The sequence below is a fragment of the Rhagoletis pomonella genome, unplaced genomic scaffold, assembly GCF_013731165.1.
Source record: "Rhagoletis pomonella isolate Grant_MI unplaced genomic scaffold, Rhpom_1.0 Rhpom_scaffold_00008, whole genome shotgun sequence".
NCBI lineage: Eukaryota > Metazoa > Arthropoda > Insecta > Diptera > Tephritidae > Rhagoletis > Rhagoletis pomonella.
Genome location: NW_023458562.1, coordinates 22,716,128 through 22,739,961, shown reverse-complemented (window position 1 = coordinate 22,739,961; position 23,834 = coordinate 22,716,128). Strand labels below are relative to the sequence as shown.

The 23,834-nt window shown below is 34.6% G+C and overlaps 2 protein-coding genes across 3 annotated transcripts in view; one reads left to right on the top strand and one right to left on the bottom strand.

Annotated features, from left to right (window-relative positions):
* Positions 1–1,856: 1,856 nt before the first annotated feature.
* Positions 1,857–23,834, top strand: part of LOC118744447 (coiled-coil domain-containing protein 25) — a 38,878-nt gene continuing 16,900 nt past the window's right edge. Inside the window, exon 1 of one of the 2 annotated variants that reach the window (XM_036477476.1) lies at positions 1,857–1,887. In XM_036477476.1, coding sequence (XP_036333369.1) covers positions 1,872–1,887 — 16 coding nt within the window. In that variant the 5' untranslated portion in view covers positions 1,857–1,871. Of the gene's footprint in view, positions 1,888–21,297; positions 21,473–23,834 lie in introns of those variants that run through there. The other variant, XM_036477475.1, reaches the window with a different exon arrangement.
* On the bottom strand, positions 3,421–20,489 carry LOC118744439 (catenin delta-2). The gene is made up of 5 exons (XM_036477462.1): positions 20,043–20,489; positions 7,852–8,712; positions 6,011–6,567; positions 4,018–4,934; positions 3,421–3,938 (listed from the first exon to the last, which is right to left on the bottom strand). Exons 2-5 carry the CDS (start codon positions 8,673–8,675, stop codon positions 3,822–3,824), a joined length of 2,415 nt encoding a protein of 804 aa, XP_036333355.1. The 5' UTR covers positions 8,676–8,712; positions 20,043–20,489; the 3' UTR covers positions 3,421–3,821.

Below are 23,834 nucleotides of genomic sequence, written 5' to 3'. Positions count from 1 at the left end.
TGTAGGAAAAACTAGAAAAAATCTACACTGACATTGGGAAGAATACTCGTCCTTATCATGCAGTTTACTGAAAGGTGAAAAAACTATATTTAATAGATACATGCGCTGGGTATATAAAGTTCGGTTTCGCCCGAACTTAAACTTATTCACTTGTTTTTAATTAATTTCTTTTACGATTTGACGATTTGCCAAATTATAGGGTGCGTTCAGAAATGCATCAAGGTAAAGCATCCGTCTCGTTTATTTCTAAACTATAATTGATGGAAATGTCCAATAATGTTAGTTGCGTGAATAAGGCATTTCCATCAATTATACTTTAGAAATAAAAGAGCCTGATTCCTTGGCTTGATGCATTTCTGAACACACCCATATGCAAATCATGGTGAAACGAATACAGAAGGTGGCGCTGACTGCGATACCGCTAACTCTCTCTTGAAAATTTTGACAGAAATATGACGTCAAAGGAGATTTTGTATATCGCCTGTGTGATGTACATAACAAACCTATTGTGTCAAACGATCAGCTGTAGGGTGTTTGACAACGAAACTGCATACAAAAGAAAAGTGTTCTCTGCTAATGCATGTTGAAAAGTATTTAAATAATTACTTGTTTAAGTGGATTCTAATAAAATTGAAAGTACGTATGGTTATTAACATGTGTGAGCTGAGGTGTTTATAGGGAATTTACATGAGGCTATTTTTCAGGCAACTTTTTGTTGAAAGTAACAATCGCCTGGTGTAAACGGCCTTTCAACCAATCGCTTTCAATGAAGTTGGTCGGCTTCCTACTTTCGTTCAACTTTTGATTCAACTAATCGCCTGTGAAAGTTGAATCATGTAAATTCCCTATCACATACAAACTAAGCAAAAATTGACAACCAAAATTTGGAGGTTATATTAAAGTTGTCAGAAGTTACTATTTTTTACTAGAAAGCGATCGCGTACGTTTTTTGATTGGATGAAAAGAGAAGGCACGCTCCTGATGTTCACACTTGCTCCAATTATAACGTGTTGTCTCTTCTTACAGATTTACGTTCTTTGGAACAGATCTGACCGGTTGAGAAGCAGCCATTTGTAATAACAATTGAGAAAAGTGTGTGACGTTCGTAATTTTGAAGTTTGCTATTTCTTTTTTGCTTCTTTCTGTATGTGCATTTTGTCGGGGGTTTATTTCATTGATTTTTACGCGATTTTCAATAAAAAGCAAACTGCACTGCAAAAAGTTAATATCGTTCAAATCATTAAAAAGTAAACTATATGACACACTTTTAAATTTTCGCTCCTAAATATGCTCCAAAAACATTCCCAGCAACCACAAAAATGTAGTCGCCTGTATACACACTTTGTAGCAACTGCAGTTGTCAGTTGAAAGTTACCAGTTGCCATCTGTAATTCTCGTTTTGGCAACTAGCAACTCAACTGAAGTTCGCTTGCTATCGATAATCGACCCATTATTGTCTTGTTCTATCTTCTTTGACAATACTGTCAACCGGCATGCCGTTTTAATCCTCAGTAAATATACAAGATAGAAATAAAACAATGAGGTGGGTTGATAGGCAGGTATAATATTCTATCCAATTGGGAGTATGATTTTCAACATCGATTTATCCGATATCGATATTGGTTAGCCCGATATATCGCCATATCGATTTTACGTGCAATGAATGAAATCGATTCATAATATCGATACTTTCTCAAATATCGAGGTTGCGCGTGAGTTGCGCCCATCACAGTATATACAGTACTAAACCTTTTTGAGTACTCTTCGGGGGAAAGTCTGATCAGGGTTGATAATGAAAAGGAGCATGAATTTTGCCGATTCAGAGTTGCTTACAAATTTACTGTGGTATGAAAGGGAGCAACAACAGTACTATGGCAAGTGACACAGGTAAATAAACACTTTTCTGGTGGTGAAGTTGCTGCTTTAAGGAGAATAGGAGTGATAAATGTACGCTAATTTCCGAATTTTACAAAAAAGGGCATATTTCAAACCCAATTCGTAAATAAAGTAGTGACAGAAAATTACAAAAGTAGGTGTTAAAATAATGTGTAGACCCTTGACTACAAGTGTGTGCAAATTTATTTTGGATCGTGTCACCCCTTTGGACGCAATACCTCGAAATAGTTAGGCCATGTACTAAACAGTGCCCAGTTTTTTTTCTGTGCATGTCTACATACACATAACTCCATGCATTTTTCCAACATCCGGCATGTGCTGAAGATCGTACTTACTTAAAGGCCAATTGTGTATCTAACCATTTTTTAATACTAAAGATTTTTTATTTGACCCCCCATTGCATCTTCTGGGGCTTTCGGTGGACCTGTAAAATATAGTTACTATAAAAAATGGTTATACACACAATTGGCCATTTTTAGTGGAAATCTCCTGAAGAGAAACGGTTTCCTGATCGAAAAATATTTATTTTCAAGAATTCTATACCATTTCTACGAAAAGATGGTTTTCTTCGTCGACGTTCAAACACGAAAACTTTTGTTGCGGAAACTCGAAGCTTGTAAGGGAGAGAGCGACGAGGAAAGGGGACGGGTACCGAGTCGACCGTACTCGGGAAACACGCTTTGTGCTCTCGTTCGTCTGAATAATCCAAGTTGGCGATTCACAGCTGACAACAACAATTGCGTACAAAAGAGTTTCTGTGTGTGAATGCAAAGGGCAACAAAAAAAGAGAAATCGCCGATAATAAGAAACTCGAGTTTCCGTGTTTGAACGCAGACTTACTAAATAAAATACATGGAAAACTTTGAGTGCTTTGAGCGACCTCTAAATATTTTTAATCTCAAAATAAAAAAGTAGGGTTATATATTCTTCTTAAAAAGCTTTGAAAAAAACTAAAAATTGAGCTGTTTATTTCCCGAGTGCGAAAGCACAAAATACATAAATATATCTTCAAGGGGACGGGTGCAAAGCTTCAGCAAAGAAACTAAGAAAATTACAACATTAGATTAGTTTTGTTACATGTTATAGATGCGAATTTGTTTATTTGGTTTAAAATAAATAATAAAAATCTGCACATCGATATTCTTCAAAAGTAATATTTACGCTTAAGAAAAACGTTCAACTTTGATTATCGATCACATCAACTTGCCTTTTTTTACGCTTATATTGAATCTCAAATATTTAAAAAAATCTCCCTTTTCAAAACATTACAATGTGGCAAAGCTATGCTTAATGTTATGGAGCCGATTTTGTGAAGAGGGAGCGAGAAAACCGTTTTTTGAGCAAACCTTTTGTTATTGAATCATGCTTTATAATCAAAAAATAGTAGTAATGAAACTACCATCTTTTTTGTATCATGTTTGGATTTATATGGCTTATGTTAGTGAATTGACTATATGTTTACACAAAGTTCTCGTCCAAAAAAAAAAGTTATTCTAAATAAGGCAAAATAATAAGACGATGAAGTTACTACCAAGAAATTTTATTATGTATGCACGTGTTTAAGGATTGGTTAATATGCCTCGTTTTATCGTGTAAACTAGTTTTGTATACATTTATAGAATATCGATATTTCAGTGCACAAATGTGTTAGCGGGAATTTTTTTCGAAAAATGTCTTACATAAAGTAACTTTTTTAATATAAAATTCGCACGTGTATTTCTAATACCGTGTAATTACTTGTGGTATATTATATGATACAGTATTTTCTGCAACTAAATCAAACATTCCTCCTCTACATTATCTGGACAAGAAAGTCAATATAACTTAAAGTAAATGCAAATCAATATAGTATCTATTGAAACATATTTGTAAGTGCATTTTATTATTTTTATGAAATATGAAAAGTATTTAAAAGTTATAATTTTTTAATTGGAATGATTCCGTCCGCCTTCCATGATTGGTATATACATAGTCGCTTGCGGATTTTGATTTCTCCGTTGATAAGTGTCATTGCCCACACCGTTACTCGATGCATCGTCATTCTAAAACAATAAAAACATGTTGATTTCCATTTTTCAATACATAAATATAATGCTCCACTAATCTCTATTAGTTACATACCAATTGGCAAAGAAGTGGTGACTCATTGCAGCCGGTAAAATCATTTCCTGTATTATTGCGAGCCGCATTATTTGGAGCTCTTTGTATCGTTCGATCCTCGTATCTTGTCCGGCCTTGTGAAGCCATGGGTCTGTTGAGAGTGCTGTTCACATTGTTAGGGGAGTTTGGCGAAATATTATGAGCTGTAAATGACTTTGATACGAAATCCTGTTCTTTCCATCCGTTTTTTTTGTAAACATCGCGTAATTCATGATGCTGCCACATTGTGAACAAAACTTGACTGGCGAACTTTAATACGCATGATGTATATTTTTGGCGCTGTTTCGTAATGCTTAATAAACGGTCGACCCCTCCAGCGTCAAGCAAAGAGCGAGAAAACTCGGGATTTTTCTTTATTACTTCATTAATTGTGGCTAATACTGCAGTAATTGTGTCATCGGAGGTGTTTTGATCGTGCTGTGGATTACCGGTTGGAAGCTTTTGGACTAAATCTCGCATCGCGTACTTCCCGATAAGCTCTTTATTGCGTTGGTCTATAGCAAGGTTTCGTAAAGCCGTTGCCACAGCGCAAACGACACGATCAACTTCCATACGAAGCAGTTCTACCAATATAGGTAGACCTTTCTCCTTACGAACTGTGGCGCGAATATCAATACTTGGCTGCCAGTAACAAGCTGAAAGGTTCTGAATAGCACCTGCAGCAGCTTCTAAAGTTTCCGGGTTGGAACAACTTTGTAATAAAGCTAAATAGTACTGCACAACTTCCGGTTGCCACAAAAGCTCATATCGTTTGTGCGATGAACTATTTGGTACTGAATTCTTAGAAGTGCTGGGGGTATAATTATTTTCGGCTTGATGATCGCTTTGAGCAGCTTCCTTCTTCTTTTTACTTGTTCCGAAGCAGCCGAGATTTTCTCCTTAAGCAGAGCAATTAGTTACATAATTGTCTTTAAGTACATAGTATATACAATAATAAATAAGAAGATAAACTAGTTTATAGCAAAAAAAAAAACGAAAGTCGGCATACATTTTTTTTTTTCATTTTGTTTTCGAGACATCGCAACATATCGGTTTTTGGTGAAAGTAAAAAGAGTCGACCATAAATTTTTCCAATACTATCTGGAGAATCCGATAAACAATTCTAACAAATGATATGTATATAAAATTAAAAGCAGGGTTGCGAGATTTAAAATCATTTTTCGCTTTTAAATAATGAACCTATTTGATTTTATTCATGATTTAATTCTTCAAACAAATAATAAATTTATATTATTAAGGATTTGATATAATTTTCAATTCACAAATCTATTTGACGTTTTCGTTTCTACCGAAAAATGTTGCCTTCTCCTTGCCCTCTGAGCACAAATACTAAGAACTGGGCAATGAAAAGGCAACATTTTTTGTAGAAACAAAACGGCCATAATTCATAATCACGCAATTACAGTACTTTCCGTCTAAACCGCACTCGGGTTAAGACGAACCAAGTCAAAAAATACCGCCCTTTTCTCGCTTAAGACAATTTGAAAAGTCAAAAAGTTTAAACTTAGATAATGATAAAAAAAGATGAATCAGTTGCTTGCCAAATCGTGAATATGGGAGACAAAGCATACCAAAATACGCCTGTGCGGTGTACACTAAAGAAAGTACGAAGTTGCGGGACACTATTCACATGATTATCGAACATATCGCACACCTACGTAGTTCTAAAGTGCGATCAACTCAAAAAAAATTTGGGTCTACTTTTTTGCATAAATCAATTCATAGGAAGATTTGGTTCTTCATGATTATATACAATAACTCAAAAGCTCTTATTATACCTGTTTTTGTATTAATTGCGTTGAAGCTGTAGGATTTACAAGCAGTTAAATTTCCCTCTCTGAATTTTGAGTTAGCTCACTTAAGATCTAGGTGTGGGATATGTATGTAGATATAGTGATGATCATACATACATACATACATATGTATGTATGAAACTTTTGGGTAGCATTTTTACCTTTATAAGAATTCGATTGAGGTCGACTTTGTATTGGCATTGGCTGTTTGTCGTAACTAGGATCTTCCACTTCTTGACAACGATATGATAGATTGCGTAATATACACACGCAATTTTCAACGGTTTTGTTTCCAATGTTGTTCTTTTCTATAGCCATTTTTACCACGTATATGAGACACTCCACCAGGTGCTCCGAGTTTCTTAGACTGGTTCGTGCAAATTCTCCTGCCGAACTGACATTGCGTAAAACTCCGGAAGCGTTTCGAAAAACCGTAGAGTAACATGTCTCTCCTGCGCAAACTGCATCCCAGCCAGAGTGGGGTATAATAATGTTGCTAACTATAGCATTCAAACCTTCATCAATAATGGATCGTTTAATATCTTCACAGGAAGACATATTCCATAGAACTCCAGTAACCAATTCCTTTACTTCCGATTCTTGTGTCCTGCACAATAAATTTACAAGCGCAGTTATACCACCAGCATTTTTTATTGCGCGTTTATTTTCATCATTTTGTCTTCCATAGGATAAATTTCGCAGCGCACCACATGCATTCCTAAAAAGCATAGATTTTTAACCGACTTCCAAAAAAAGGAGGAGGTTATCAGTTCGTCGGAATATTTTTTATTTTATTTTTATGTATGTTACCTATCTTCTTTTTGCATCGGAAAGGTAGTGCCTCAGAGGTGGTCCCATACTAATCTGGTTTAGATCCGATCATTGGATCATGAAATAATAATAATAGATTAGCGCTTACAAATTCTGTGGTGTTGAGTTTTCATTTACATGGTAAGACAGATCGTGTCAGCTGACTTGGGTTTACGTACCGGTAGGTTTACGTTCTTGACTAATTTCAGCTTACGGCTCAGTTATGCATGCCCAGAATTGCATAGTAAGACGTGAGAGTTGTCATAAAAGGAATCTGTTAAATGGGCTTTACGTTTCAATCTGTAGATTTTTGAATCATACATAAAAGCGGCATTCGATCGAGCAGGGAGAGCGATTGCGAGAGAAATTAGAGTGGCAAAATGTGTGCAATTGTTTGTTGGGAAGATATGTATGTGCTGCCAGAAGTATAATCACGACAAATTTTCACAAGCAATGTTTATCTATGTATACAGTGCAATACTAAGTATGCATAACTGACCCTTCGTTCCCACGACAGTCGGGTCTACGTAACCGGAACGCCCCAGAAGATATATATCTGGCCAAGGACTGCCACTCCAGCAACACTCCCCAAAATCTCTTTGGGGAATTTGTATGCTGTTACAACAACAACAACAACCCTTCGAGTGTTTGTTTCGCTTTCTTGTTTATCCACATTTCAGTATTAAGTTTGCAACCGTTACATATATATATATATATATATATATATATATAGTTTATAGTTTTATATTCTGTTATGTAAGTGAAAAATTAAAAACAAGTAATTTTTAAGCAAAAAACAAAACCGACTTCAATTCTCATATAAAAATGTAAGACTATCGTTGATTTCTTCATGATGCGATCATCGGATTTAAACCAAATTAATATGCAACCACCAGTGAGATAACACCTTTCCTTTAAAAAAAGAATTATAAAAATCGGCAAACGTGGTCCAGAGTTATGCGGTAACAAAAAAAAATAAAAATAAAAAATATTCCGACGAATTGATAAACTTTTGGTGAAGTGGGTTAAAAAGATATAACGTTAACGAACATTTCTTAATCGAAAATTTTATTAAAAACAGTTTTTTACTGGTTAAAAATGGTTTGTTACCAAACAAATAGTAAATATACATATTTAATTTATGGCAATTGGTTTGGGTAGGGATTTAATGAACACATTTAAATAATCTTACTTGTGAATCTCTGGAACATCGTACGACAGCAGCCGTACAAGAGGCGGGATTCCACCCAGTGTTCGAGTTCGCTGTTTGTTTGGATCATCCATATAACACAGATGCTGTAAATAAGCTGCGGCATTTGCCTTTATTTCATTATTTGGATTGTTCAAAAAGCTTATAACTTCTGATAGATTTGGGTCCCGCCATCTCATAGTGGAACAAATGTCACTTCCAGAACCTTCCATTAACAAATGTTTTGATTCTCTCATGTGTGAAACCGCGTCCATTGGTGTAAGAGTAAGTTGCGCCATTTTACTTTGATAATCAGCATGACCGTCATATGTTCTTGTTACGTCCGAAGGAAGTGCTGATTCTGAACCATTCAGATTGCTATCGAATAACAATGGTCTTGGTGAGTAAGAGTTGGTGTTGCCGGCTTCAATGGGAAAATCAAAATTAACTTCTGACACATATCCATAAGCAATGGTGGGATTCTCAATATAGTGGGATTCAACGGGACAAGCATTGAGGCCATAGTCAGGCATTTCGTCATATTGTGAAGCTTGCATGTATCTTACAGTAGAAACTGACGAACGTTCTTGTATTACAGACTCATTTTGTTCCTGCGTAGTAGCGAGCTGAGCTTGTGGCCCAATTAAATTGGGTGCATTGTGATCCGATCCGTATGTGCATTGCCCTCCTGACCTTGAGAGTGCCAATTCAGGAGATTTCGTGACGTATATTGATGAGTTTGGATATCTTGATTGATATTGCTCATAATCTTGTAGAGCTGTATATTGGCAATTCAATTCAGGCTCATTGAACGTTGGTGGATCCATTGCTTTAATTTTTCCACAAAATTATTTACAATTTAATCTAAAATTACAAAAAAAAATTAATTAATTCAGTGATTAGATATAACAATTACGAAATTTTATGATCTACATACATATCGATTTTATGTGAGTCAGTACATTAGCAAAGAAAAATATCAACTTAAATCTCACCCTTTTCATTCATTTTTATGCATACATGTACATATGGGCGATTCCAGCGAAAAGTCTACCGCGTAATAAAAAATTAAAAGTCCTATATCTAACTTATTTATGAGCCGATTTAGCTGCTGTTTATAATACACATATACTGGTTATGTAAGCAGAAACTTTTATGCCAAAAATGGTATCGGGCAGGGCCGGGATATTTTGAAAAACCATATTTTTGCTTTGATTTGTATCGTATTTAGCATGTTTAGTTGAAACGGAATAAGACATAGATTTGCAAAAAAGGGAGATTTCTACATTTAAAAACTTGGAAAATTAATCTTAAACATTTTTAATATATTACTACAAATACTTTTATACAAATAGTCTTGCCCAAATCGCAAAGTTTTGCAATTTAGTAACCCAAGTCAATATCCACTTCTGTTTTCGGTAACGTCATGCTAGCGCGTATGTTTACTAATAACCCCTATTGCGAATGTCGACTGGCAGTAGATAAACGACTATTAAGCGATTGTCGATTACACTATGCGACAGTCAAAATCGGGATGGGATGAAACCAACGGGAAATGTTATATCGTTCAAAAACAAGTTATACGTGGCCCGGCGTTTCGCTGGGTCACGCCTAGGAATCGAGATATATCGATTTGAGGTTAGTAACTATCATATAGGGGAAATTGTCACCTTTGGTGGTCTTTTTTTTTACATAACTCGAGAACCACTAGTCCGATTTTGCTCAAACAAATTTAAAAAAATTAAAAATTACAATTCCTTTAATCTGTTAATATAACGTTTTTCTATATACTCAACAGTTTTGCCGGTAAAAATAAATGTAAAATAATAAATGTAATAACCTAATAATTACCTGTAATAATCTTTAATTTTACGTTTTAATAATAAATAATATGTAATAAATATTATCAAAATTCATTGAAACATAAAATCAATACTCTTGTCAAAATGAGATACCTTTACTTAATTGTGAATAAAAGCGAAACGCGTCCATCGATTTTCATGATCTATGTCTCATTTTGCTTAAAGGTTATGTGACTTTGCGTGAAAGTAATACGGCTTGCCTTTTTTTCCGTTTTGGATTTTTTATGAATTTAAAAAATAAAAAAATTTAATATTTTAGGCAAAAAAATTTTTTTTTTTTCATACATTTATTTTTACCGGCAAAACTGTTGATTATATAGAAAAACGTTATATGAACAGATTAAAGGAATTGTAATTTTTAATTTTTTTTAATTTGTTTGAGCAAAATCGGACTAGTGGTTCTCGAGTTATGTCAAAAAAAAAGACCACCAAAGGTGACAATTTCCCCTATATGATAGTTACTAACTTCAAATCGATATATCTCGATTCCTAGACGTGACCCAGCGAAACGCGAAAGAAATGTCATCGCCTTCAATGTTCCTGAATCGAAGAAGCAAGTGGGCTCTGAGCGATTGTATGATGACCGCGTAGTGGTTTCCAAAGCTTTACCACCTGAGTTAGCCGAAGTTGTTTCTAATATGAAAATGCGCAGAATTGGTCGCCCAAAAGACCGCAAAACTCGCCCTCTGTTGATCACTACGCCTTCGGTTGATGATGCAAGAAGAATTCTCAAAATAAAACATACAGAAAACAGAGACAACATAAATTTTAAACCAGATTTGACTCGGTGCCAGCAGAATCATCTTAACAGCCTACGGGAAGAGCTCGAGGCTCTTAAAAATAATGGTGAAACAAACAAGACAATCAGGTATATAAATGGTATCCCAAGAATTGTGAATGTGCCTGGATTTCGAAGCGACGAGGAGAACCACTAAGACCAAACAAGATCTGCTAGTTTACTACCAGAACGCAAGGGGGCTTAGAACTAAACTTAAAGATTTTTTCACTATAACAGCAAGTTGGCAGTGTGATGTACTATGAATTTCGGAGTCTTGGTTGCATCCGTCTATTTTGGATGGCGAAATTGTTGACAGTACGTATAATATCTATAGGAGGGACAGGGATCAAACGACCAGCATACATGAGCGCGGTGGCGGTGTCTTCATTGCTGTCAAGCGCCGTATATCGGTTGAACAATTAACAATAAGCAACAATCACCTGGAGCAAGTATTCGTTAAAGTTAAAGGCCACGGTGGTGGTGATATCATCATAGGGTGTGTTTATATTCCACCAAAATCACGTTCTGATGTATACTCCAGTCATATAGCTACCATTTCTTACCTTAGAAATAAATATCCAAACAGCAGTCTTATGATAATCGGTGATTATAATCTTAATAGTAGTCTACCACAAGTTGAGTGTGAGTCAATATTGTATGAAAAATTTCTTCTATCTGGATGCCTCCAGCAAAACAATACCTACAATGAGCACGGACGAATGTGGGATCTATGCTTCAGCGATTTAAACCTCTTGATTAACAAGGCGGATCCCATTATCCAGGAGGATGCATATCACCCCGCGCTGGTGGTGCAACATCAATTCCGTACAAATCTGAAGCAAAATGACGTTCCTACTTATGTATTTAAAAAGGCAGACTATGCAGCGTTGAATAGCTTCTTCCTGGGCGTAAACTGGATAGACTTATATAAGCTGGAAAATATCGATGACAAAGTGAGCTGGTTTTATGAGATTGTGTACTCGGGCATTGCTCAATTTGTCCCAATATTTGTTAAGAAGAATAATGAATACCCTTGTTGGTTTTCAAAAAAGTTGATTTACAAAATTAAGCAAAAGAAAATTGCACATCAAAGGTATAAGAAGCAAAAAACCCAAGCAAACTATGCCGTATTTAGTAGTTTAAGGTCCGAGTGTAAAAAGCTGAGTACATCATGCTACGAGAGTTACCTAGGAAAAGTAGAGAACGATTTGAAATGTAATCCTAATAGATTCTGGAGTTTTGTAAAAAATAAAAGGCGCAACGATGTCGATATACCTTCGACTATGACTTGGAACGAAATTACTGCATGTAATGGCGCGAAAATAAGTAACCTCTTCGCGTCATTCTTCAGAAGCGTATATAAAGAACCCGCATCAGAGGCTGTTACACGCCAAGGATGTGATCATCCAGATGTCGACATGGTGGAATTTGAAGTATGCTTCAATGATGTATTTCGTCAGCTAACTCTTTTAAATATCAACAAAGGCGCTGGACCTGATCATATACCAAACATCTTTGTGAGAAACTGTGCTGTTGGTCTCTGTGAGCCAATCACACATATCTTCAGCAAATCGCTTCAAACAGGTAATTTTCCCTCGACGTGGAAGTTATCATACATAAGCCCTATACATAAATCGGGTGATAAAGCTCAGGTGAACAACTATAGACCTATATGCATCCAATCTTCACTCGCTAAATTACTAGAAAAAATCGTCTTGCCTCAATTAACCTCTGCTTTTAAAAATGTGATAATCTCCATGCAGCATGGATTCTTTGGTGGGAGATCCACCTCTACCAATCTATATCTCTACATCAACTACATACTTAATGCAATGAATAACGGACTAGACGTACACTCCTTATACACTGACTTTAGCAAGGCATTTGACATGGTTGATCATGAAATTCTGCTACGAAAAGTAAATAGTTATGGTGTACGATCAAGAGCATTAGACTGGCTTCGCTCGTATTTATCTGGCAGACGTCAGCAAGTCCGTGCCAATTGTCATCTGTCAAATGAGTTTGATGTTATATCTGGTGTACCACAAGGATCTCATCTGGGACCAGTTCTGTTCAGCATATTTATAAACGACATAGGTGTGAATCTTAAATCCGAGTACTTGTTATATGCCGATGATATGAAACTATTCAGAGCAATAGGTAACAATCACGACATGAAGGCACTTCAGGAGGATATCTCTGAACTAGAAGAGTGGTGTGTGATGAATAAATTGCATCTGAACATAAAAAAGTGTGCTGTCATGGGATTCTCTCGACGTCACAATCGAATGCCCGCCAACTATTATCTGTGCGGCCAACGTGTACAGTTAGTCAGTACCATAAAGGACTTGGGAGTGATGATTGACGATAAACTGTCTTTCTCAGATCACATCAACCACATAGCTTTACGTGCATGCCGTGCTCTGGGATTTGTTTGCAGATTTGGCAAGGAATTCAAGGATGTAAAAACCCTCCTCAGACTTTTCTCGACCTTCGTCCAACCAATACTTGAATATGGTTCCATTGCCTGGGCACCATATACCGAACAACAAACTAACAATGTTGAAAAGGTTCAACGAAAGTTCTGCAAGTTTTTGCTGTATAACTCGCGCGACGAAAGCAATATGAACGTCAATGATGTATATCTCAGGAACAATATTAAAACTCTATGTAGCAGAAGGCAAATGACGGATCTATTGTTCTTTTACAAAGTCGTCAATGGCCTGATTGACTCACCAGAAATACTGGAGCAGTTCAGATTTATTACCTCTAGAGCCGATCTCCGAACTAGAAGGCTACTAGATGTTGTGCCGGCAAATAGAAACTACGTCGCCTTTGGTCCGTACAACAGGATAGCGAACCTTGTCAACCAACATGCACCGAATGTAAATTTCTTTGGAAGGTCTCACTCTAGCTTAAAATATAAATTAAAATCAATTCTCTGAATTATATGTTACATTGCAATGTCATTTCATTCCGTTTTGTTTTTTCTGTTAAAGCAACCAACCACACACGTTTGTTATTACTTATTACTTCTTAAGTCAATAATTTAGTTATGTACAAAGCCGATTGGCGTTTAAATAAATAAATAAATAAATAAATAAATAATTCTGAAAGATATTTTAATTCTCTATCTTTTCATGTCTCAACTATAGCAAAAAGTTGAGTATTAATGAAGATATTGTTCAAAATAAAAAACTCACGCTCACGCTCGCATTGAACTGTATATCGGGCTTTAGCGACTGTGAATACGTTTTAATCACTCATCCTTCTATTGCTGTTTTTTAGTCGTTGGAGTTTTCGTTTATAAAATTTACATCAGAAAGTGTTACTATAATGGATAAAAAGTAAGTCAATTAAACTGGAAGTTGTAAAAAATTGTGAAATATACATACATATGTATGTATGTGTCTGAATTACAGATCAAAAATCGTAAGCAACAAAAGGCAACTTGCGCGGTTGTTCGAGCTGATGCAGGAGAATGAGGACATAGACAAAGGAATTTTCGGTAAGAGTATGGGCGATATGCAATATATTTTGTGCATATAACTCCGGCTACGTCATCCACAGTGTTTTTGCGCAGAACCAACAAATCTTACAAAAAACTGGATAATTTATTAATTAACTAGTGCCCGGAAATTTGAAATCTTTATTTTAAATTAAAGTTTAATTCTTTCATTACACTTGTATGTTAAAGTTTTTAAACTCGGGTCACGCGTTTGGACACAAATACCCAACATCATTGTACAAATGGCTAAACCGTACCGTATTTCTTAAACTTCCATAAAGTGTATTAATGAGGAAAAAAGCTTTTCCTGCGAATCCTGTAAAACCTACAAACCGTGAAGCATCTGGAACGTAACTTCTATTCATAAGATTCACATATGTACATACACTTCATCTTCCAACTTAAGGGATCCGAAGAATTTCGTAATTCCCTCCTTTCTTTAGCCAACTTACGGTTGCCAGACGTACTGATTTTTCAACTCTTGTACTGATTTTATTAATTTCTTCAATCAGTACGCTAATGTCCCGAATTTTCAAAATTTGTACTGATTTGTACTGAATTTTCCATTCAAACAAAATACTTTAGCATTTTCTTAAGGTTTTTACATAACGTTGGAACTTCCTTGAACTGTACTCTAAAAAATAGGAAGAAAATAGTTTAATTATAGTTGACATGTTTTAGATCGTGTTTGATATGTCCAAGAAATTAATACAACAAAAAGTCAATCATTTTATGGGCATATCGCCGGGACCTCTCTGAAGTTGGCAGGACAACATCTTCTCAAAGCAAAAATTCCTATCGGATAATTTGCCGTTAATTATCCGTGAAAAGAATAATTTTGCCGCGGACATATTTTAAAAAATATCGCGTGCCCTGCTAACTTCCGTGGAACCTAACATCCACGGAAGTTAGCAGGGCACGCGATATTTTATAAAATGTGTCCGCGGCAAGATAATTCTTTTCACGGATAAACAACGGATAATTTACGGCAAATTATCAGATAGTTAGTTTGGGTTTAGCTGGTTTCCTTAATTGGTTGTCAGAAGGTGGAAGTTAGCAGGGCACGCGATATTTTTTGAAATATGTCCGCGGCAAGATAATTCTTTTCACGGATAATTTACGGCAAATTATCAGATAGTTAGTTTGGGTTTAGCTGGTTTCCTTAATTGGTTTTCAGAAGGTGCCCTGCTAACTTCCACGGAAGTTAGCAGAGCACTCGATATTTTTTAAAATATGTCCGCGGCAAAATTATTCTTTTCACGGATAATTAACGGCAAATTATCCGATCAGAATTTTAGCTTTGAGAAAAGTTGTCCTGCCAACTTCAGAGAGGTATCGCCGGGTTGTTACGTACCAGTTGCGATAATGTGATGGAGCTTAAATTATTAAAAAAAAAGGCTGAAATTTGTGTCGAGAGTTAGTTATCTCGAAAATAACTTTCAGTTTAATGACAATAAATTTGAATATTCGAATAGCTTTTGCCTATAACTTACAACTCCTCTTTCTCAATTTACTGACACTGTAAAAAAGTTTTGCTTACAAGACATAGAGTTAGATACTCCTTTTAGCGAATTCTTAGTCTTTCACAATTTTTGCGTAGTTGAAATTATTTAAGCCATGAGGAAATATAGATGAAGTTCTTAAAAAGTGGTACTTTTTCACAGTTTGAAAAAAATATTTAATTTTTTTTTTTTTTTTTCAACACCACACTAGAGCGAAGCAACTGAGAAGATCTTTAAAGCGAAAGTACACAACGTCCATTGCGTCGCCGGCACCGTCACCGTCAATGTGAGCGTCAACGGTGCTTATGTGGCAAGTTACACACTATCCGTTCACCATTGCGTCCGTAAAATCAAAAACTCCCTGCTACTCTTTGCAAAAATTGCGTTGCACTTTTCTTTCATCATATTTTACATTTCTTATCTCAATAAATCCAAAAATTTTCACAAACTGAAAAAATTGAAATTCAGATATGTAAACAAAACACAGAATAGTTGTCACGCATAAGCAAAGTTGAAAGTTGAGCTAATTTGTGCGTCACAGTCACCGTCAGCTTTGTTCATGTAACTTACTTCATACGAATACACAGATTTAACTTTTTTGGCAACTGACGGTGACGTTGGCGGTGGCGCAATAGACGTTATTTACTTTCACTTTTAGAATAAAGTTTGTTTCCTAGCGCAAAGAGAGAAACCGGCTTCTCATTAAAATTTTTGAAAGTAAACTTCAAATTAAAAGTAATTTTAAAATGAAATGTATAGAATTCTTTGACTATTTAAACACTGTATGCGAAAAATCTCATTATTGCTATTCAAAAATGTCACAAATATAAAATAACCCAACAAACATTTCAGTAAATGTTTTTAAAAATAAATTAAAGTAAGTTTGCTATAATAAGCGTTAAATAAGCATTTTTAATATTAAGCTTATTAAAAGTTTTTTCAAATAAACCCTTAATAAGTTTGGAGAGCTAATGTTTATAAATAACTTAAACTTATAAATGAAATGCAAATGCACACGACATGAAGTAGTAAATATAACATTTTTTAAATCGTAAGTGACTTGACGTTTTTTAAAATATATTATTAAAAGAAAAAATTAAATAAAACCGATGCGGTAAAAAAAATCCAATCCAGGACCCGCTGCGCTAATCGTTGGAACATTCGAGTCTTCAAATGATGAGTTCTGCTTATCCTTTCTTAGTTTAACATTCAATTAAAAATTTATTAAATTTTTTTCAGAAAATTTCATCAATGAGAATGGCGGCGATGAACCGGAATATATAGCTGCATCGATGTCGTTTTTCCAATTTGCCAATAACCGCATGTAATTGAAAACACGCAACAAGATGTAATAATTAACTTTTGTATGCTTAATTTTTGTGTGTTAACGTGAATTTGTAAGCTAAAATGTCTATTCCCTATTTATATTTTCCCGACTGTAGATGAGTCCGCCGAAAATTCGCATTTCTTTTAGTTTCTAGATGTTAAGCAATCTATGTATTAGTTTTTAATGAAATATCTTTAAATAAAGGGTTATAAAAATGTTTATAAAAAGCTTTCTTTTGAAAATTTTTAGTAAGTTTATATTCATACGCTTATAAACAACTTTTTTGAACCTTTATTATAAGTTTACACTTTTACGCTTATAAAAAGCTTTCTTTTGAACATTTATTACAAGTTTATATTTCTACGCTTATAACCAATGTTCCTTTTCGATTATATTACGCTTACTTTCAAGCGTTTTATAAACAAAAATCAACGTTTTGTAAGCTTAATGTTTATAATTGAAAACTTAAAAAAAAAAACGTTCCATAAGTTTACTTTGCTTGTTGGGAATTTATTTTATTTATATACCAAAATATTGTTAAAAACAAAAACTCTGGCGTTGCAAATTATTTTTTGTTACTTACATTCATAACTTTGCTTTGAATAAAAACGTACTGAAAAGTACTGATTTTTTAGAATGGAAAAGGCTAACGTACTGATTTCGCGCATAAAAAATCTGGCAACCCTAAGCCAACTCTAAAAATCTATTAGCCTTGGCATCATCTTCCTCATCATTAAACCATATTTCAACCGCATCAATTTTTTAAATTTTATAATAAAAGCAATTTTAAAAATGATGTAAATGAAACACTAAAGAAACAAATGTAAACAAACAAACAGCTGTTTACAATTCAGTTAACCATTCACAATAGTACAAATATTTATCGATAAAGTTACGCAAAGCAAAATAAAAGATGATCGACTCGATCGACAAATTTCTATTCTACTGCCAGTCGACACTCGAAATAGGGGCGAATATCTTTAAACAGTTGTAGTTTTTTATTACTGAATAAGGTGCTATTTAGTTGTTTTGCAAATCTAAAAAAAACCTCTTGACATGCATTTTTTAATATAATTTTCAAATTAATAATTCCCCTAATTCAAATTGAGTTTAATTTTTTAAACAGTACGATGCCCTCCTCTTCCATGATTTTATAAATGTATGTACAGTATCGGTCATATCTATAGCTCGCCACTTCAAAGTGATATTGTGTGCCACTGATGTTTATTCATTTATTTTTAAGAATTTTCAATTAAAATACAGTTCATTCTCAGACAAACCCCATACAAACCCATGTGTAACAATTTGTAGAAAACTACCAAAAAGTCCAACAAATTTTCACCTAAATTTTAAACTTTTTTCTCGGAAGTGTTAGAATTTTTTTGAGTACACAGTTTTTTAGTCCTTTCAATTTTAGTCTGATAATGTGCAAGTTTCAAGTGGCTAAAAGTTACCGTTGATTTTTTAGAATTTTTTTCGCCAAATGTGTTGCGGATTTCTTCCATATACAAATAAATTGAGTTTATTCATTGTATGGAAGCCAATGCGACAAAAAAAAATCTAAAAAATAAACGGTAATTCGTAGCCACTTCAAATTTGCACATTATTAGACTAAAATTGAAGGGGCTAAAAAACTGTGTACTCAAAAAAATTCTAACACTTCCGAGAAAAAAGTTTGAAATTTATGTGAAAATTTGTTGCACTTTTTTGTAGCTTTCTACAAATTATTAACCTTGGGTTTGTATCGGGTTTGTCTAAGAAAGAACTATATTTTAATTGAAAATTCTTAAAACTCAATAAATAAAGATAAGTGACACACAATATCACTTTGAAATGCCGTGCTATAGATATGACCGATACTGTATGTATCTAAATACCAAGTTCCATTACTCTATCACAAATATTTCCTAATATGCGGTATGAAAAATTCCGTTTGTATAGGAGGTGTCACGCCCCTCGTCTAATCGAGACTAAATATATATATTCTATATTTCAATTTCGGCTAAACGATACCAGTGTATAAAATTTCATGATAATGGGTCGAGTAGTTAATGCGTGAAAGCGTAATTCGCGTTTTTGTTTTTTTTTCGGGTAGTCGGGGTTTTTTGCAAAGGACCATAAATTATAATATATTTCGAAAAGTTTGCACAAAGTAGGGATATATGGGTATCAATTGAAAGAGGAATTCGAAACAATGTGGTTTCAATTATCCATTAGAAACATGCCAAACATGCTTTTTATAAATTTTACTCTTAAGTTTTTTGATAAATTTTGCAGAATCTTAGTTTAATTTAAATCCTAAAGAATAAAAATTCCAAAGGATATTTTTCAATTTTTTAAATTAACACCTCCACATTTGTAAAATTCTTCATTTAGTTTATTTAGGCTGCGTTTCTTTATACATCCCATTTCACAACCGGAATAAACAGAATGCGTTTGAAATATACGTTAACATATCATCAGGAACGTTCTAAAGAATAAGTAAACAAAAAAGTGTATTCGAAACATTCAGAATGAATAAAGAAATGTAGCCTTAATATTATGGAAAACAATTTTTTTTTTTGTTTTAAGGAGGAAAAGAATTTGTTACAAAAGTTGAATCTATTCGACTAGAAAACATCGTTTTGTAGCCTTGTAATACACCTTTACAAAGCCACTGTACTTTCTCCATTAATTAATTTCTTCGATGTTTTCGGGGGAAATCCTGCCGTCCTATTAAAATCTTAAAGATGCAGATTTAATAGAAATGAGTGGAAATGGGGGAAACATAAATTTGTTTGCATTTACAAAGTTTTCTTGGACGGTTTGGCGGCCTTAATTCAATTTCCTAACTAAAACTTCAACTTAAAGTCGGCTTCATATACATATATGGTATTTAGGCAAAAAACCACAAATATAGAATGTGGGCATATAAAAATTTGCAATCAAATTTCTTTTCGCGACAGACGAGACGCTCTGCACTGCCGCGACGGCGTAGATTTATTGGTCAGATGCTTTTATTTAAGCCCTAAGATTATAAGAACAATCTTAAAAAATAATTGTTTATTTCTTTGATAGTTACAAAAGAAGTTAGGCAAATTTCTACTGTAAATAAGTATACTTATAAGCACCAAATAAAAATTGTTATTCCTGTCCGCTGCAATGTTTTTCAAATAAATAAATAAATTCTATTAGAACTTAAGTTTAGTTTAAAAGTAAATGTAATGTCTAATCTTACCAATCACGTCATGTTGTGTGTTCTCTGTATTACGGGTGTGGTAAAACACTCAAATGTCCAAGCTTCTTTTTGCGTAAGATTATTGATTTTTCACACGTCAACCGAAGACTTGTTTTAGGACAGCAAACATTGATACCATACTTTTTTATTCACTGGTGCCAATTAGCATTCATTTTCTGTTTCATTATTTTATTATTTGGTAATTTTTATCCAGAGTATTTACAAGTTGAAAATTCTATTGTTTTCCCAGTTATGTACGGCCACGGATTTTCACCGATTCTTGTACACAATCACATTTTCTAGATAACGACACGCGACCGTAGTTCAGACTTAGTTAATTTAATTGACCAAAATCTAATTCTTTATTAGATCTGATTTTGATTTATTCCACAGAAAATTTTATCCATCTTATTAAAAAATATATCAAGCGAAAATGCTTTGGTCACAGAATATGTAGGGTGCCTTATATGAAATATTTTAATTTGTCGGATTTTTTATGTGTTCAAGTTGATGTTGTTGTAGTATGTTCTAGTGGTATTTATTATATTAGTATATAAAAAATAATAGTAGTAGAAATCAAAACCACAGAAATTACATTTCGAGCTTCTGAAGAAATGTTAATTTGTTGTGATGACTACACGTCGTCGCGTGGGTAAAAGATTGTCGTATGTTAATTTCAGCAGGTTGTGGGAAATCGCGATTGAAGTTTGGAATGCAATTTCTCAAAATCGCGAAGATAGATTTTCTCCAAAGTCTGTGAAAATGTTACTAGTTCACAAAATTCTTAAATTATTTAATGTTTTTTGTTATTAGTTTTGAGTTTATGAAGGATTTTCTTCAGTAAAATTTTTGTCATAAGCGTCATTTGTCCACAATTTGGCAGCCACTTTGTATGAACAACACTCTTTTCTCAATATCTCGGTAATTAAAGAAGGTATTCAAAAACGAAAAACGTCATTTTTAAGATATTAATTAGTTTAATATGGCTGCATCACTAACTCAATTTTTACTAAATTATCGAAAAAATTGTAGTCAATATCTCGGAAACTAAAGGAGGTATCTGAAAACTGATAACACCAATCGAAGGACCTTATTTCAAAATATATAACTGCATTTAGAACTAAAAATCGTCAAAAATGCGCTTCCGACAATCTTTTACCCAGGCGACGACGTGTAAACCTTGGTTTAACAATTTATATTAATATATCATCCGACTCACACTGTGTTCTGTAATTTCGGAAAGTATCTAGAAGCCGGTTTTTAAATAACTTTAGTAAAACAAAGTAGTTGAAAAATAAGTTTTGAGTTTTGTGTGATGATGCCCAAACATATATTATATGTGTACTAGTTTATAAAAATGGTTTTCTATTTTCAAAGTGATGTGGTTTCGCCACCGGCCTTAATTTACATGGGAAAGGATAAGTATGAAAGTATGAAATTATTTGTTTTTCGATTTCATGTTTTAGAATTATTCGTTCGGCTGTTCCACAATGCCGCACGGGAAAATTTTAGTGAAAATCGACAAGACAAAAATCAAAAAGGTCGATGGGTATTTTGGTTTGAGTGGCAGACCCCAACCCGCGCACTCTTATGGCGTTTTCTTTTCTCGGAAAAAAATGCCACTTATATGGCAACATCATCAGAGTGCAACATTTTAAAGAAAGAGCACGTAATTGCATGTGAAGATGCTGAGAAAAGAACACAATAACTTGCCAGCCCTGGCGCAGGGCAGAATGAAGGTGATCACGTTCCCGTGATTACTGGAGTGAGTTGGACAATGAGTCAAGAAGAACGCAATTGCTTCCTTTAAATTCATATAAGTTTTCTTTAATTACGGTTTTGTTTAGCGATTACAAATTAGTGGAATTTCAAAAATGAATATTTTGCGATTACAAAGTAGTGGAATTTCAAAAATGAATATTTAGCGAAGCGGCAGTCTGGCTGATAGCAAGTCAAAAAATGAAGTGAGAGGCAGCCTATTACATACCTACTAGGCAACCTATTCAAAGTATTCAAGATTCACAATAGTTAGTTTGAGTTTTGTATTAGAAGAGTTACAATAATAGGGAGGTGCCAGAGCTGCCGCGCTTCGGCCATGACAATATTTACAAAAATATGAAAAACAAATTTAAACCGACGCCTCGCTGAGGTCCATGTCCTCGACAGAAGGCAATATTATTTCGAGAAAAGAAATCGCTATTAGGGTAAGAACATAGTGTAGCGGCGAGCAAAGCGAAGAGCATAGTTTCAATTACAAATGTGCGTGCTCTTAATTCTGCGCTTTTCCATTGAAACATAGGATGACTTCCAAAATGTATCAATACATGAACCAAAAATACAAGATCACGCAAGAACGCGACGTTGTATTTGTAACTGGTTTTGAGAAAAAAGTTTGCGAAAGCGGGTTCGTCAGCTGAGCGTTTGTTTACATCACAAGCACCACTATAACACTTTTATTCAAGTAAAGAAGAGTTAATTCAACATGACAACACATTTTAAAGCATTTTGTTGTATCATTTTACCTAAATTGTGCGTTTAAAGTGGCTGACAATAATTTTGGCTAATTTTGGTTTTCTTTGTTTTCTTTGCTTTGTTTACTTTTCGCTCGTTTTCCAGTGAAACAAGATGGCGTAGAACCCGCTAAAAAAATCTACTTTTTTCACTCTCTTGTTCTTACGTGATCTTGTGTCTTTCGTTCATGGTATCAATACAATGTTTGGAAAGACTGCGTTTATACACGAAAACTTTTGTCGCCGCAATTTTTCACATTCCCTTTTGTGTTGCTCGTTTCATTTACACACGACGATTTGTGTGTATGCAATTGTTGTCAGCTGTGAACAGCTTTTCAATTTACACAGACGAACGAGAGCACAAAGCGTGTTGCCCGAACACGAGCAACTCGCTGCCCCTCTCCTTTCCTCGTCGTCTCCGACGAACGTCGAGTTGCGGCAACAAAAATCGCCGTGTGTAAATGAGCACAAACAGTTAAGCTGAAATTAGTCAAGAACGTAAACCTACCGGTACGTAAACCCGAGTCAGCTGACACGATCTGTCTTACCGCAGAACTCCACAGGCGAACAGCGATGGCCTACCAACTGTCATTTTGACGAGCAATGTGATTGCAAGTTTTTGTGTGTGGGCACTTTGATGTCTTGAAATAAGCATTTGCCGCATGACGCCACCAGACAACATTCTCTCAATTTCGGTGTTTAAAAACATTTAAATCTTTAAAAAACTAGCTAAATAATTTCCTAAAACGTAATCATAAATTATCCAATACGGAACAGATTTTTATTTTGATTTAATATCAAAATTTCATCGATGTTAACACCAGCACGCTTTCTTTCAAATGAAAATATGGCTGTCAAACTATCGAATTGCCTGCAATAGATGTCAAGCAATAAGCGCTGACATATATTGAGCACATAAGAAATAGGCGGTCTCCATTGGAAATATATTTTGTGACATGGTTATCACGACATCAGTGTTTTCCTGTGGAGACAGGGCCTTACCAAAGCGCCATGTAAATGAAAACTCAACACCGCAGAATTTTTCTGTAGTTGTAGCCCGTAGCGCAGAAATCTGCGGAATTAAAGCTGAAATTAGTCAACAACGTAAACCTACCGGTACGTAAACCCGAGTCAGCTGACACGATCTGTCTTACCAAAGCGCCATGTAAATGAAAACTCAACACCGCAGAATTTTTCTGTAGTTGTAGCCCGTAGCGCAGAAATCTGCGGAATTAAAGCTGAAATTAGTCAAGAACGTAAACCTACCGGTACGTAAACCCGA